This window comes from Saprolegnia parasitica, assembly GCF_000151545.1.
Source record: "Saprolegnia parasitica CBS 223.65 unplaced genomic scaffold supercont2.10, whole genome shotgun sequence".
NCBI classification, from domain to species: Eukaryota; Oomycota; class Saprolegniomycetes; order Saprolegniales; family Saprolegniaceae; genus Saprolegnia; species Saprolegnia parasitica.
The window spans coordinates 491,790-505,164 of record NW_012156404.1 but is presented as its reverse complement, the minus strand read 5'-3'; the positions used below and the strand labels follow the sequence as shown (position 1 = coordinate 505,164).

Sequence of the window (13,375 nt, the reverse complement as noted above, 5' to 3'; positions counted from 1 at the left end):
ACCCCCGCGCCGCCGCCTGCGCAGCCACGGCCTGGCGAGTGAATGAAGAAGAAGGAGATTGCTAGTCTCTACGTATGCGAACTCTTTGTAACAACGAAGATAACGCGAAACACGTTCATATATATATTGAAATGTCCACATGCATGGCGACGAGCTTGCAACCCAACGCCGTAGGTTGCATATACGCCAGTTTCTTACGAAAATTACCAGAAATGACCGAGAAATGACCGAGGGAAATGTGACATTCGGCGGCTTTTGCATGGCGATGTTGGCAGGGCTTCGACCCCCCAATGCGCGCTCTGGCTGCGAATTGCCCGAGATTTGCAGTAAATGGCGCGAATTCCACCAGGAGAGCCGACCTACCAAGCAGAGGTGCCGCTCAGTAGATCAAATAGTATACATGCGATGGAGTCGCTGCGTCTGAGGATATTGCAATAGGAATGCGTCTTTGGGTCGCGGCGCCGCATAGCAACCAATGTCGTGCCGGCGATTGTGCCCAGCTCGATACCATTGGCTTGAAGTGGGCTGCCTTGCCAGTGGCCGTCGCTGCCGACGATGCGCTGTTGACCGCCCCGGAGCCGCCGGCGTCCATTGTCGACGCATCCATTGCCGATGCAGCGCCGATGGCTCTCGTGTACGGCGTTCACGCGACTGCATCGGCTTGGGGCGCCTCGTCTAGCATTCCCGACGACAGCATCGAAGGCGATCTCCATCATGACGACAGCGATTGCTGAATGAAGCAGCATTCGATATCGTCCAAGCTCGTGATATCCGACGCAACGTGCGCCATCGAGCCTTTGGCCGTGTTGTTGCGGTAGTTGCGGTTGTGCGAGCTGAGCCAGACGTCACCTCCCTTGACCACATCGGCCACAATCGTGAGGAAGCCAAGAGTAATCGACGATGATTTGAGGACGGTCAAAACAAAACCTCGTGTTCGCGGCCTGCTAACGATTTGAGTAAACGGGCTCCAAAGTTTTCTGCGCTTTTGATTGGTCGCCAGAAAGCGATTCCATTGGTTGCTTCGAAAGGTGATGGTAGGCGAGAGCCAATGATCGAGGTGAAGAACGTCGGAGGCGGACAGAAGGTCGCTGATAGGCTACTCTAACGCTCTTTCGCGCCCGGTTAGCACAGGAAGTACGACGTTTCTGTCCATAAGAGCTACACCAGTCGATTCCCCATAAAATATTGTACAATAATTGCTCAGTACTCCAAAACCGTCTCAAATATGCTAACGCTGGGTTTTGTTTTGACTGACCTCATTTGACTGCCAGCCGCAAGAGCACTGCTTCAACTGGAGCTCAAGGTGAAGGGTCTCTTCGGCCCTTGAACATGCGTAGATACAGCAGTCGTGGGGCGATGTTGGTCACCGACTGCACCCTTTCAAGCGAGAGAGAACGAGTGCGACTGGCCGCGTGCAAACGCCCTTTGGCGCCAAGTCCCATATCCGGACGACCACCAATCGTCCGCTTGTCGGCCAATCCCATCACAGTAAAGTGGCAAGCACACAAAGCCCACCGGAGCATTCGTTTGCCCTCATCCCGCGGTCAAGCGACCAGCCTGTTTCATGGTCCTTCTTCATGCGCCTCGCGTCGGTCGCAGGCGCATGGTCTGGGCGGCGCGCTAGGGAATGTATCACGGCTGCGAACGAACGACGCTACAGTATCGTAACATACAGTATTTACCGCAAGATCGCACTCATTTGACTTTAAATAGTGTGCTACCATTGACATATGTTTTTGGACATTGCTCTTGGCGGCTGGTGATGGCGGGACCGGACGACGCCCAAGCGACTGCGTCGAACGACGCCGAAGCGCCGGCGCCTTGGGCGGTCATCGTCGAAGCGCTTCAGACTTTTCGCGATCTGCATGATCATGTCAACGTACCGGCCGACTTTGACGTCCCGATGACGGAAGCGTGGCCGGCCGCCACCCATGGTCTCCAGCTTGGGCGGCGCGTGGCCTTGCTTCGCACGCAGTCGGCGATCGATCCGGCGCACAAGGCAACGCTGGACGAGCTTGGCTTCAAGTGGACGACGCCGCGGGTCCAGCAAGGCCAAGAGGCGAGCTGGGCGCATCGGCTCGAGGCGCTGTGCTTGTACCGGGAAGAGCACGGCGACCTCGCGGTGCCGACAACGTACGTCGTGCCCGATTCGTACCCGCGCCACCTGCAGCGCTTCCCGCTTGGCCGCGCCGTCAACACGCTGCGCTGCCAGAGCTACGTCTACACGCCCAAGGTCGTACAGCAACGAAGCGACCTCGACGCGCTCGGGTTTCTGTGGCGCCTTCGCTGCGATACGACGTTTTGCGTCGTGCACCGTCCAGGCAAGCGCGCGCCCATGTCACAGCTCGTCGCGTGGTCGGAGCAGATCGAAGCCCTCGTTGTCTTTCAGCGTCTGAATGGCCACACCAATGTGCCCGACGGATTTGTCGTACCGCCCGACGCGGACGTGTGGCCTCTTCCGATGCACTACGTCGCCTTGGACCTCGCGCTCGCGTCGCTACGCGCCCATGTCTACGAGCTGCCCGAGGCCGACGCCCAACGGCTCCGTGAGGCCGGCTATTTCGCCGATCTGCCCGATTTCAGCACATTTCTCAAGCTGCTGGACATTTACCGCACCGAATTTGGCACTTGCGCCGTGCGCATCGACTTTGTCGTGCCTCGGATGGGCGGTCACTGGATCAACGCCTGGCGCGGCTTGGCCCTCGGCGACCTCGCGTGGTCGGTCGGCTTGAAGGCTCGGGCGCTCAAGGCTGCGCAGCGCGACGACCTCAAACGCACTGGCTTTGTATTCAACGTCGACGAGACGTGGGCGAATGTCTTGCGTGGTCTTGAGCACTATGGAGACAAAGCGGTCTCGCCGAGCTTTGTGGCGCCGCCAAGCTGGCCGGGCGACCTGGCCGGACTGCGCCTTGGACACTACGTCGAGCGCATGCACACGGCAAAGCGACTGCGTCTACTGCCACCGGCCACGGCAGCAACGTTCGCCAGTCTCACACAGACGTTGCCTGCCCCTCAGCTGCTGTGGGGGCCTCCGCATGATGAGACCACACGTCTCCAGGTTCTCAAGCAACTTCGAGACATTTTAAGGGTCATCCGCGACGTCTATGCTGTCGTACCCTACGACTTTGTCGTGCCTGCGAGTGGTTCTGCGTGGCCACTTGGCAGCCACGGCGTCCCGCTGGGTGTGCGTCTGCACTGGTTCTGGCAGCAAGACGAACTCGCTCTACCCGTGTGCGACGAGATCCGCGAGCTCGGCGTCACTGTGAGCGAAGCGCCACGACGTGTCGCGGCCAAGGCGTCCGCGCCGACAGCTCGTGCGTGGACGTTGCAAGACAAGGTGCGCGCCCTGGCGTTCTATCGATATTTGCACGGCACAGCCAACATGCCGTTGCGCTTCACGGTGCCGACCGCCTCGCCATGGCCGACGCCGCTTCGAGGCCTAAAACTCGCCGCCTTCTTACAGTCCCTGCACTACCAAGACCGCGCACTCGACAAGAAGTTTGAAGCGCAGCTCCGGCAACTCGGATTCTCGTCCTCGGAGGCCACATCGCGCTGCGTCAAGCGCACTTCGCGCGGTGGGCTCGTGGTCGCGACGGTCCCGATTGCGACGCAGGTCGCAGCGCTTCATGCATATCAGCAGCTGGTCGGCACCCTGGGCGCGATGCCGGAGGACTTTGCCGTGCCACCGGACGACGCCAACTGGCCAGCTGGCAGCAGCGACATTGTGCTCTCGCGGGTGATTCCGTCGCTGCGCTCCCACTGGTTTGAGCTCCGGCCCAACGAAGACGCGTGCGTCCGAGCCTTGGGTCTCTTCACCGACGTTCCGCCCTTTGAAGCCTTTGTGCAACTCATCTCTCGGCTCACATCCGATGGCAAGACGACCGTGCCACTGGACTTTGTTGTGCCGTCGGAGTGGTCGACGCAATGGAGCGGCGCCCCGCTGGGCGAGCTCGCGTGGTCTCTCGGTGCGCTGATCAAGCACCTCGACTACGCCAAGACGCAGCAGCTCGCGGCGATCGGCTTTGAGTTCAACACGCCTGCGACGTGGGCTCACATCCTCGACGGGCTGCGCACGTACCACTCGCTCTATGGCTTGACGGACGTGCCAGAGGCTTTCCTCGTGCCTCGCATTGCCACGTGGCCGGAGGACATGCACGGCATGCGTCTTGGGTACTGGGTCCAGTATTTGCACACGGCAAGAGACCTGTACTTGCTGCCGCCCGACACCATCGCTGGTGTCGATGCCGTCGCCACCGGAGCCGAAGCACCGCTGCCAGACACCGTGTCAAGCGGCGAGAACTCGGCGCGTCCCGCCATCGTTCCAGCCGCGACCACCGCCGACGATGTAGCGTCTACCGTTACCAGTGCACCGTCGCCGGACACCGTACAACCGTCACCAGTAGCCGTGCGACCGTCGGGCGGCGCGCAGCCGGCAGCGTCCGCAAGTCTGGCGCCCGACACCAGCGCAAACGAGCAATCAGACCACCTCGTTGCGCTGGATTTGTGGCTTCGGGCGACGCCGCGCCCAAGTGAATCGGCCCGCCTCGGCACGATATCGCGGGCGTGTCCAGTCGTGCTGCGATCGGTGTCGGTGGGTGCGTTTTTGCTCGAGCTCGAGGTCGGACGGGCGTTTGAGCATCTGCAGTCGACTCTCGACGCCCGGCGATTCGACCGCCAAGCTCGGTGGGCCCTCAAGTTCCAGGCGCTCACCATGTTCAAGGCGCTAAACGGCCATCTCCGGGTGCCTCGTGCGTTTACCGTCAACTCCGACGCCGTCTGGCCAGCGCCGTTGCACGGCCTCCAACTCGGCGACATCGCGTTTTGGTTGCGCCGCCTCACTGCAGCCGATGTCGTATCGACGGTCGCGACCCAACTCGGTGCGATTGGCTTCGAGTGGGACGCCTTGCCGGCGGGCGGCGCACTGCATTCGAAGCACCGGGCGTCGTCCACGGCCGCCTCCAACGCGAAGGCGTCTGCCCGCGGCGCCAAGGCAAAAGGCGGTGCCAAGGACCTCGACAGTAGCCGCGTCGTACACAGCGATCCGATCCGTGCCTCCAACGGCTACAACCCCAATCTTGCTACAGCTAGAGTCATCAACCTCTGCAGCCCCAATGACGAGGATGTGGACCTTGCCATGGATCGCGACAGCGGTGACAGAGGTGCTGTCATTGGCGCTGGGCCAGTGCAGCCGATCCCCGTTGGCGTCCGCCGCCGCCAAAACGAGGCGGAGCCGGTGGCGTCCGTTCGGCGCAGACTCGCTCACGGGTGGGTGGCACCCCCCCGCGGCCCCATTCCCCAGATACCGATGTCTCCCCGTGGTTATTTCGCCCCGATGTCGGCACCTCTTCGCGGCCCCTACCCCCCGATGCCGATTCCTATCGACGTGTTTCCGTGGCGTGTCTGTCTCGAAGAACTACACCGCTACTTTGGCGAGAACGAGCACTCGAACGTCCCACTCGAGTATGTATCGGGCAGCGTGCCGCTGGGACGGCTCGTGCACGACCTGCGGCAAGGCCGCGCGATCTTAACTCCGCCGCACCTCCAAGAGCTCCAAGCGCTCAAGTTTGATTGGTCAATTCCCGAGTAATCGATCTTGAATCAACTTGATATTGTGGACGCGTTCAACACGACCTGGCCCAGCATGGCGATCCGACGCCACGCTGGGCACCGCCCAAAACTACACGTTCAAAAGACGGCCGCGTCGTATTTTCGACGGCTATGCAAACAGTCGCGATGGCTTGTGTACCGACGACGGCAGCGCCGACTGAGGTCGGACGCCCGTCGGCTTGCGCGTCGCGTCCGTGTGCATGACAACCCGGGGCACGCGCTTGGGCTTGCTTGTCTTGGGGCGAATGAGCGGACGAACCATCGGCGACGGTTGCGCTACGACCGGCTGCGGTCCAATGTGAATACCGCACGGAATGTAAACGCGACTCGTCGCATCGGTCGCGGGTTCGACGACGATCGGTACATCGGTGACGTGGACATTGTTGTCGTTGTCGTTGTTGTCGTCGGTGACGCCGACGACGGGCGGCGGAGGTTTCTGCACCTGCGCCAGCTTTTTGGTCGCCGCTTCAATTCGTGGTTCTCCCGCGTTAACCGGTGGACGTCCTCGAGCAGTTTCTGGTTGTCTTGCGAGAAGAGCGTCGCGAGCTTGTGTTTCTCGCTGACGACGGTCGCGACGCGCGACCGGAGCTTGCGCCGGTGGTCCTCGACGCACTTGTTTTGGCGCGTGAGCTCGTGGATGATGGCTTCGTCCGTGCCGCGCTCGCGCGTCACATGCCGCGCCGACGGCTCGTACTTGTGGTATAGTTTGACAATCGCATCGATCTTGAGCCGCTTCCCGCGCTGCTCGTCTTCGATGAGAATCCCGAGGTCCCGACGAAACGCCAGCACGATCGCGTTGGCGTCGGCCACGCTGGCCTTGTGCGCCGCCAGGGTTTGCTCGTAAAAGCGCAGTTTGCGCGTCATGAGATTCTGTTTCTCATCCAGTGCATTCGCGTCGCGGATCACGTTGCTGTTTTCGTGGTGGAGCTCGTCCACGAACGACTGCATCGCTTCGTTCGCCGCGTCTTTGGCCGCGAGCGAGTCCTTGATCGTCTTGAGCTTGCACAAGCGGATGTTGTTGAGGCGCTCGAGGCCGTCCAACGACCGTGTCTAGGTTCGTACTTGATACATTGATACAAAAGAATGCGCGTACGAGGTCAATGACTTGGGTCTCGAGAAGACTGCAGTCGGCCGCCGTTTTCACCGCGTGCTTGCGCTCCGCCGCCAGCTCGGTTTGCAGCATCGCCACGTGCGCGGCCAAGTCGTGCTTTTCCCGCGTGAGCTTCTCGACGTCGGCCGACTTGATGTCGAGCGCATTGAGCATCATGCGCAGTTGTTGCTGGAGGTTCGACGTCGTGTCCTTCGCGGCGACCGACACCGCCGCGCCATTCGCTACGCCTCCGATAGTATCAACCTATCAAGTGGCGACAAAAGACCTCTCTCGGCTTCGATCGTTGCCTGGAGCGAGGCGAGGTGGAAGAGGTGGTCGTCGTCCTGCTGCGAGAGCACTTCGTCGTACGCTCGTGTTTTGAGCGCCAAGGCGTCGTTGAGCCGATGTATTTCAGCGCGGAGACCGTTGCATTCGCCTGCGTGGCTTGCTTCCAGCGCCTTGCGCAGCTGCATCGCGCGTTCGTCGCCGGCAAACGTCGCGTCGTCGATGCTCTGCCGCGCCTTGATAAGGTCGAGTTCGAGCTGGGCGACGACGTCGTGCAGCGTTTCGATTTGCGTGCTCAGAATGGCTTGCATGGCACTGGTGTCGCGGGCGTGCGTCTCCTTGAGCGCCGCCGTGAGCGTCTCGGCCTCTTGCTTCTCGTGCGTCAACGCATCGTGGGCCGCGTGGACCTGAGCTTCGAGCGCCGTTCGCACAGCGCGGACGTCGGCGTGACGCTCGCGCTCCAGGAGACTGCGCTGCTCCGCGTTGAGTTTGTTGACAATCTCCTTTTCAATCTTGAGCTGGTCCATTTCGGTCTCGAGGTCCGCGATATGCATGAGCCGCTCCGTGACGCTGCAGCGCTCCACCAAACAAAGGTCGTCTGTGGGCACGACCGTGACAAAGCTGTTGATCGCGGTATATGTCGTTTGTAGCACCAAAGACGACGTCGCCGCCTGCAGCTCGGGCGTGGACGCGACCGTGATCGCTGTCTCGAAGACGCATCCGTCGGCACTGGCCGCGAGGAGATGGCCCTCGGCGCTGCATGCTCGGAGCGACACGAGCGGTGCCGCCGTCAAGTCGAATGTGAGCGGCTGGGCGACGAGCCGCGGCCCCGCCAAGCCGTCTTCCCTATCCCACCGCGTAGTATGCTTTATCCCGCCACGCCAAAATGAGATCGTTGTACCACCAGTAGACGTGCAGCGTGCCGGAAGCAAGGCCGACGCAGAGCGCGGTGCCACAAAACTCGAGCGCTGTGATCTTCGCATCGAGCTCTGGCGTCCGGTCGGGCACTACGGTCAAGTCGAGCGTTGGCCAGACGTGAATCGCGGCCACGCCCGTGCCGGAGAGGAAGGCTGCTGCTAGCACGCGGTGCCCTGTATCAATGTATCAAAAGACGTCACCAAGCCGCTCGACCAAAAGATGAACCTGCGCGGTGGGTCGTTGCAATCGCAGTGTACGCCCGCGTCCGCTCGTCGTCGCGGAACGCGGCCGGAGTCGACGCAAACCCAGCATCGGTGAGCGCCCACTCGCTAAAGTTGCCGCGCTCGTCGCCTGCGTACAGCCGCGTCTCGTCCGTGCCCCATGCGAACGCCGAGATCACGTCCTTGCCTACGTCGTAGGTGTTGGTTGTTGGCGGAAACACTACGAGTGGTCGGTACCCCGGCACACCGAGTGCAGCAATGGCTCGGACCCGGCGTAGTTGCTATAGACGTAGATGCTCCGGTCTTCGACGAGCGCGCAAAAGAAGCTGCCGCCGCGGCTGTAGGCGACCGACGTCGCGTGGCGAATTTCGACTTCAAACGCAATCTTGAACGTGTCAAAGAGCACATGGTACACCTGCAGCTGGACGCTAGAAGAGGATTTAGCCATGCGTTGTGGAGTGCGCGCACCTAAAGGTCACGAGCACTTCAAAGCCGGACGGGTGCACGGCAATGGCGTTGGGCGCGAGGTGGGGAAACGTGTACTGCAAAAGCCCTGGCGTGCCGTCTTGACTGTACAGCGCGATGGCGTGGCCGCCCGACGCCGCCCGCCCGAGAGTCGCAAAGACGTGCCGGCGTAGCGCTGTCGTCATGGTCGAGAGATCCACGGGGCGGGGCAGCGGCGCATAGGTCACGAGCGCAATCGACTAGTCCCGTTTATGAGTGTCTCGTGCAAGTGGGTCAAGCGCACCTCGTCGTCGCCGCGGAGGAGGCAGAGGTTCGCGAGCTCGTACGCGCCGTAGAGACTCGGGGTCACCACCATCAACGCAGCGCCCGTCGGGTCGATGCCAATGGCAAGGATCGGCTCCCTACATGCATGTTCGATCATCCATCGCGTCTGGATCAAGTCGAGACCGGGACTCGAGCTGCATGCGACGCGAGAGGCTGAGGTCGGCGATCGCACCGCTCGTTTCAACCTCGCCGACGTCGAGGAGCGAGATGTAGCCGTCGTTGCCGGCAATCACGACACTAGAATCCAACGCACGTTGCCCACTGCGATAGTTCAACATGCAAATCGGCATGCGCGCCACCTGTTTTGAATGCTTGAAGCGACGAGAGGTAGTGGCCGTGGTGCAACGACGGAAGCGTCCGGACGAGCTCGCCGTTGTAGATGTGCTGGACGTCGCCATTTTCGAGGAGTGCGACGAGCCCGTCGCTCTTGGGGATCCACGCGTGCTCGACGTACTTGACGGGCGCTGTGAACGTTGCAAACTGGCGGCACGTGGGCTCTGCGAGCTTCCAGAGCCGGAGGTGCATGCCGCCCGACGTCGACATTTGTGCAAAGTCGATCGGGTTGAAATGCACGCGCGTCACCTACCAAATCCGTGTGACGCGACGACGTCACAACGAACGACTCACGCGCGTGTGGACCTCGGTCACGGCGATTTTGCGCGCGCGCGTCCAATCCCAGAGCACGAAGCTCCAATTCGCGGTCGAGCTTTGGCCGAGCAGGAACTTGCCGTTCGCTGAGAACGCGAGCGACACGAAGCTGTGCGTCTGGTACGTAATCACGCGCACGGGTGTCCGCACCGCGTCCTCCATCTCGATTCTCTACGTGCGCGCACCTGAGGTGCAGGTCCATTTCAACGCAGTGAGTGTACCGACGCCGCCTTGTGGTCGCGGAGACTGTAGATGGCAATCGTGCTCGTGGAGCGTGCGAGCACCGAGGGCGACCCGCGCGCGACGGCCAAGTAGTTGCGCTTGCTCGTGAGCCCGAGCGCCGAGACGTCGCCGGCGACAACGCTCTCGGTCGTCTCACCCGGCGGCTCGAAGAAGGCCATGCGCTGGTTATGGACGTTCTGTACGACGACGTGCTTGCCGAGACTAAAGATGACCTCGTTCTTGTTGAGGTAGTAAAACAGGTCCCGAAGATGCGTGTTGAGACCAATGCCTGATAGTGGCTTGACGCCGGGTGTCGGCGGCGCCGGCGTCTGCTGCGGCCGAGGCGCGTGTGCGCTCGCCGCCCGCGAAATGCACTGCACCGTGTTGGTGAGCACGGTCGCCTCGTCGGCGTCCATGGCAATTGCTCTTGGCGTAAAAAGTTCAATGGCTACGAAACGGTCAACGCGCCAAAGAAAACGCCAACGTGTACGATCAACGACACGGACGGACGGGGTTCTCAGAGCCTCTAGGAACCGTCAATAGGCTGCTCAAGAGCGCACCCGCGACCAAATGTACATACATTCAATTGAATTCATGGACTCTCGCCTGCAGACGATGCTCCATCAATCATAAGGACTACTGCAACCACGCCTTCGTACGCGGGAGAATACAGTCCTCCTATGTTCTTGAGCCTGACGGAGACTAATACCTGGCGCTCTACAAGGTACTCGCGCTATGTACTACCGCTACAAGGTACCTGTACCGGTACAACCATTGCGCTACTCCCATGCCTTACTGTTCAGCCGCTAGCTGTACTCGACAAAGCCGCCGTCGCCGCTCGTTGATGGCAAGGGCAACCATCTGTGTGATTGCGCATTACATGTGAAGTCAACGTCCGCTCGTCCAGCATGAGCTTGCGCATGCACGGAAGTCGCCAACCATTTTATTATGCATGGCGCCGAACAATAGTCGCAGGACGACAGGACTCGATCGACAGCATCGCACGGAGAGTTAGTGTTGTTGGGGACCCTTGGAAGTTGGAAGAGCCAAGGTGCTGGGAATCCATTCTCGAGACCGCTATTTTTCTCAATTAAAAATCATTTTTTAGCTTCTGGTCTCGTCGAGGCCGCGACCCGCTGCGTGTTGAAGACCACGTCGATGCAGGATCAAGCCCTCTGCCGGCGGCGCGACGAGCGAGAGAATATTCCTGCGCGCGCGCCAAATGGCGTCGTACCTCGGAGACATACACTATTTGGTGTAATTTATCGCTTGCGCAAGCAGAGAAAGAACTTGATATTTCTATGCCACTTCAAGATGACACTATTTGACGTGTACTGCAATGCGCAATCACGTGCAAGATCGCATTTATAGCTCGTAGCATTTCCCAATTTACCACCGCCGCAGGAGACCATGGCCGCGATGGACAACCGCCGCCCGATGACGCTGCCCGAGAAGATCCTGACGCACTCAGCCGTTGGTCTCAAGAAGCCGTTCATTGAGCCCGGCCAGATGATCTGCGTCAAGGCGCAATGGACCTTGGCCTGCGAGATCACGTGGAAGTCGATGGACAAGACATACCAGGACATGGGCCGCCCGCGCATCTGGCGCAACGACCGCTTCTGGCTCGCGATCGACCACACGGTGGACCCGCGCGTGAACCACCTCCCGAAGCAGCAGATGATGATCAAGGCGTCGACGGACTTTGCGAAGGAGGCCAACCTCACCAACTTCCAGCCGCCCAACACGACGATCCTCCACACCGAGTTTTACCGCCAGCGCGCGCAGCCCGGCCAAGTCGTTGTCGGCGCCGACAGCCACAGCTGCTCGACCGGTGGTCTCGGCGCATTTGCGATCGGCCTCGGGGCCGCCGACGTCGTCATGCCCCTCGTGACGGGCGAGACGTGGATCCAAGTGCCCGAGACGGTCAAGATTGAGTTTGTGAACGCGCCATCCTTTGGCCTTGGCGGGAAGGACGTGATGCTCTACACGCTCGGCCAGCTCAAGTGCAACACGGTCGCGATCGGGCGCTGCGTCGAGTGGACCGGCAACATTGCGCCGCTCTCCTGCGACGCGCGCTTTGCGATCGCCAACATGACGGCCGAGTTTGGCGGGATCGCCGGCGTCTTCCCCGCCGACGAGCGCACGCAGGCATACATTGCGACGCGCGAGTCGCACAACAACGACGCGCTCTACTTCCGCGCCGACCCGGACGCCAAGTACGCCGAGGTGTTCCAGATCGACCTCGCCAACCTCACGCCGCAGGTCGCGCTCTTCCCGTCGCCCGACAACGTGCAGCCGGTCGCTGACGTCGCGGGTACGCCACTCCACGGCTGCTTCATCGGTGCGTGCACGACGGCCGAGGAAGACCTTATCCTTGGTGCCCTCGTGCTCGAGCAATGCCTCAACGCGGGTCTCGTACCGGCGAGCCACGGCCACCGCCGCGTGACGCCCGGCAGTCAGATCATCGTCGACCACCTCCGCGCGTGCGGCCTCCTCGAGATTTACGAGCGCGCGGGCTTTACGGTCGGCGCGCCCGGGTGCTCGTTCTGCCTCGCGATCGCGGCCGACGTGGCCAAGGAAGGCGAGGTCTGGCTCAGCTCGCAGAACCGCAACTACCGCAACCGCATGGGGAAGGGCTCTATCGCGCACCTCGCGTCGGCGGTCACGGTGGCGGCCTCGAGCTTCAGCATGACGATTACGGACGCGACGCCGTTCTTGGCCAAGATCGACCAAGCCCGGTTCCAGTCGTACTTGCCCAAGTCGACGCCGCTGCCGCCGATCGTGGCCGCCGAACCGTCGCCGGAGCTCCCGACGTCGGACGCGGCCGAAGCGTCGAACGACGGCGCTGTCGATCTCTCGGGGCTCCCGACGGTCCTCACCGGCCGCGCGCAGGTGTTTGGGGACAACATTGACACGGATGCGATTCTTCCAGGCGAGTACCTCTGCGAGAACGACATGGACGCGCTCGGCAAAGTCGCGTTCTTGCACACGAACCCGGACTTCCGCGAGAAGGTCAAGCAAGGGCAGACGATCGTGGTCGCCGGCCACGGCTTTGGCTGCGGGTCGTCGCGCGAGCAGGCGGTGACGGCGCTCAAGGGCGCGGGCGTCGACGCGGTCATTGCCAAGTCGTTTGGGTACATTTTCTCTCGGAACGTCCAGAACTTTGCGCTCGTCGGCATCCAAGTGACGGACGAAGCCTTCTACGCGGCCGTGCAACCCGAGACGCCGATTCGCATCGAGATGAAGGGCCGCACGATCCACGTCGGCGACCAAGTGTTTCGCTTCAACATGTCGCTCTTCGAAGAGCGCCTTTTGGCCGGCGGCGGCATCATGCCCCTCTACCGCAAGTTTGGCAACCGCCTCTTCCGCGTCGCCGTCGACTCATCCGACGACGACGGTGCGAGCGCCTGCGCGACGTCGGCCACGTCCGAGTGCGGGTCGACCGCCAAGGCCGTCGACGTTGCGTGGTAGACCAGTATCGACTACGTATCAACCAGCTATCAACCCTTGTACCAATAAATACCTAAAAGGACGTTCGTGTTTTAACCAGACGTGCAGTTGAATCGCAGTCGAGGACATCCTTCAGCACCAAGAA

General features: G+C 61.4%; 3 protein-coding genes across 3 annotated transcripts; 2 read left to right on the top strand and 1 right to left on the bottom strand.

Annotated features, from left to right (window-relative positions):
• Positions 1-1,762: 1,762 nt before the first annotated feature.
• On the top strand, positions 1,763-5,617 carry SPRG_03995 (hypothetical protein; the record flags this gene model as incomplete). The annotated part of the gene is made up of 1 exon (XM_012342585.1): positions 1,763-5,617. The coding sequence occupies one exon, from the start codon at positions 1,763-1,765 to the stop codon at positions 5,585-5,587; it is 3,825 nt and encodes a 1,274-aa protein (XP_012197975.1). The 3' UTR covers positions 5,588-5,617.
• A 96-nt stretch (positions 5,618-5,713) lies between these two features.
• Positions 5,714-10,196, bottom strand: SPRG_03994 (hypothetical protein; the record flags this gene model as incomplete). Its single annotated transcript, XM_012342584.1, has 12 exons — positions 5,714-6,657; positions 6,701-6,939; positions 6,984-7,828; positions 7,884-8,073; positions 8,126-8,308; positions 8,359-8,549; positions 8,590-8,825; positions 8,870-8,987; positions 9,034-9,147; positions 9,233-9,492; positions 9,538-9,714; positions 9,780-10,196. 12 exons carry the CDS (start codon positions 10,194-10,196, stop codon positions 5,884-5,886), a joined length of 3,744 nt encoding a protein of 1,247 aa, XP_012197974.1. The 3' UTR covers positions 5,714-5,883.
• Positions 10,197-11,164: 968 nt separating this feature from the next.
• SPRG_03993 (hypothetical protein) lies at positions 11,165-13,374 on the top strand. Its single transcript, XM_012342583.1, has one exon. It carries the CDS (start codon positions 11,191-11,193, stop codon positions 13,249-13,251), a length of 2,061 nt encoding a protein of 686 aa, XP_012197973.1. The 5' UTR covers positions 11,165-11,190; the 3' UTR covers positions 13,252-13,374.
• The last annotated feature ends 1 nt before the right edge of the window (position 13,375 follows it).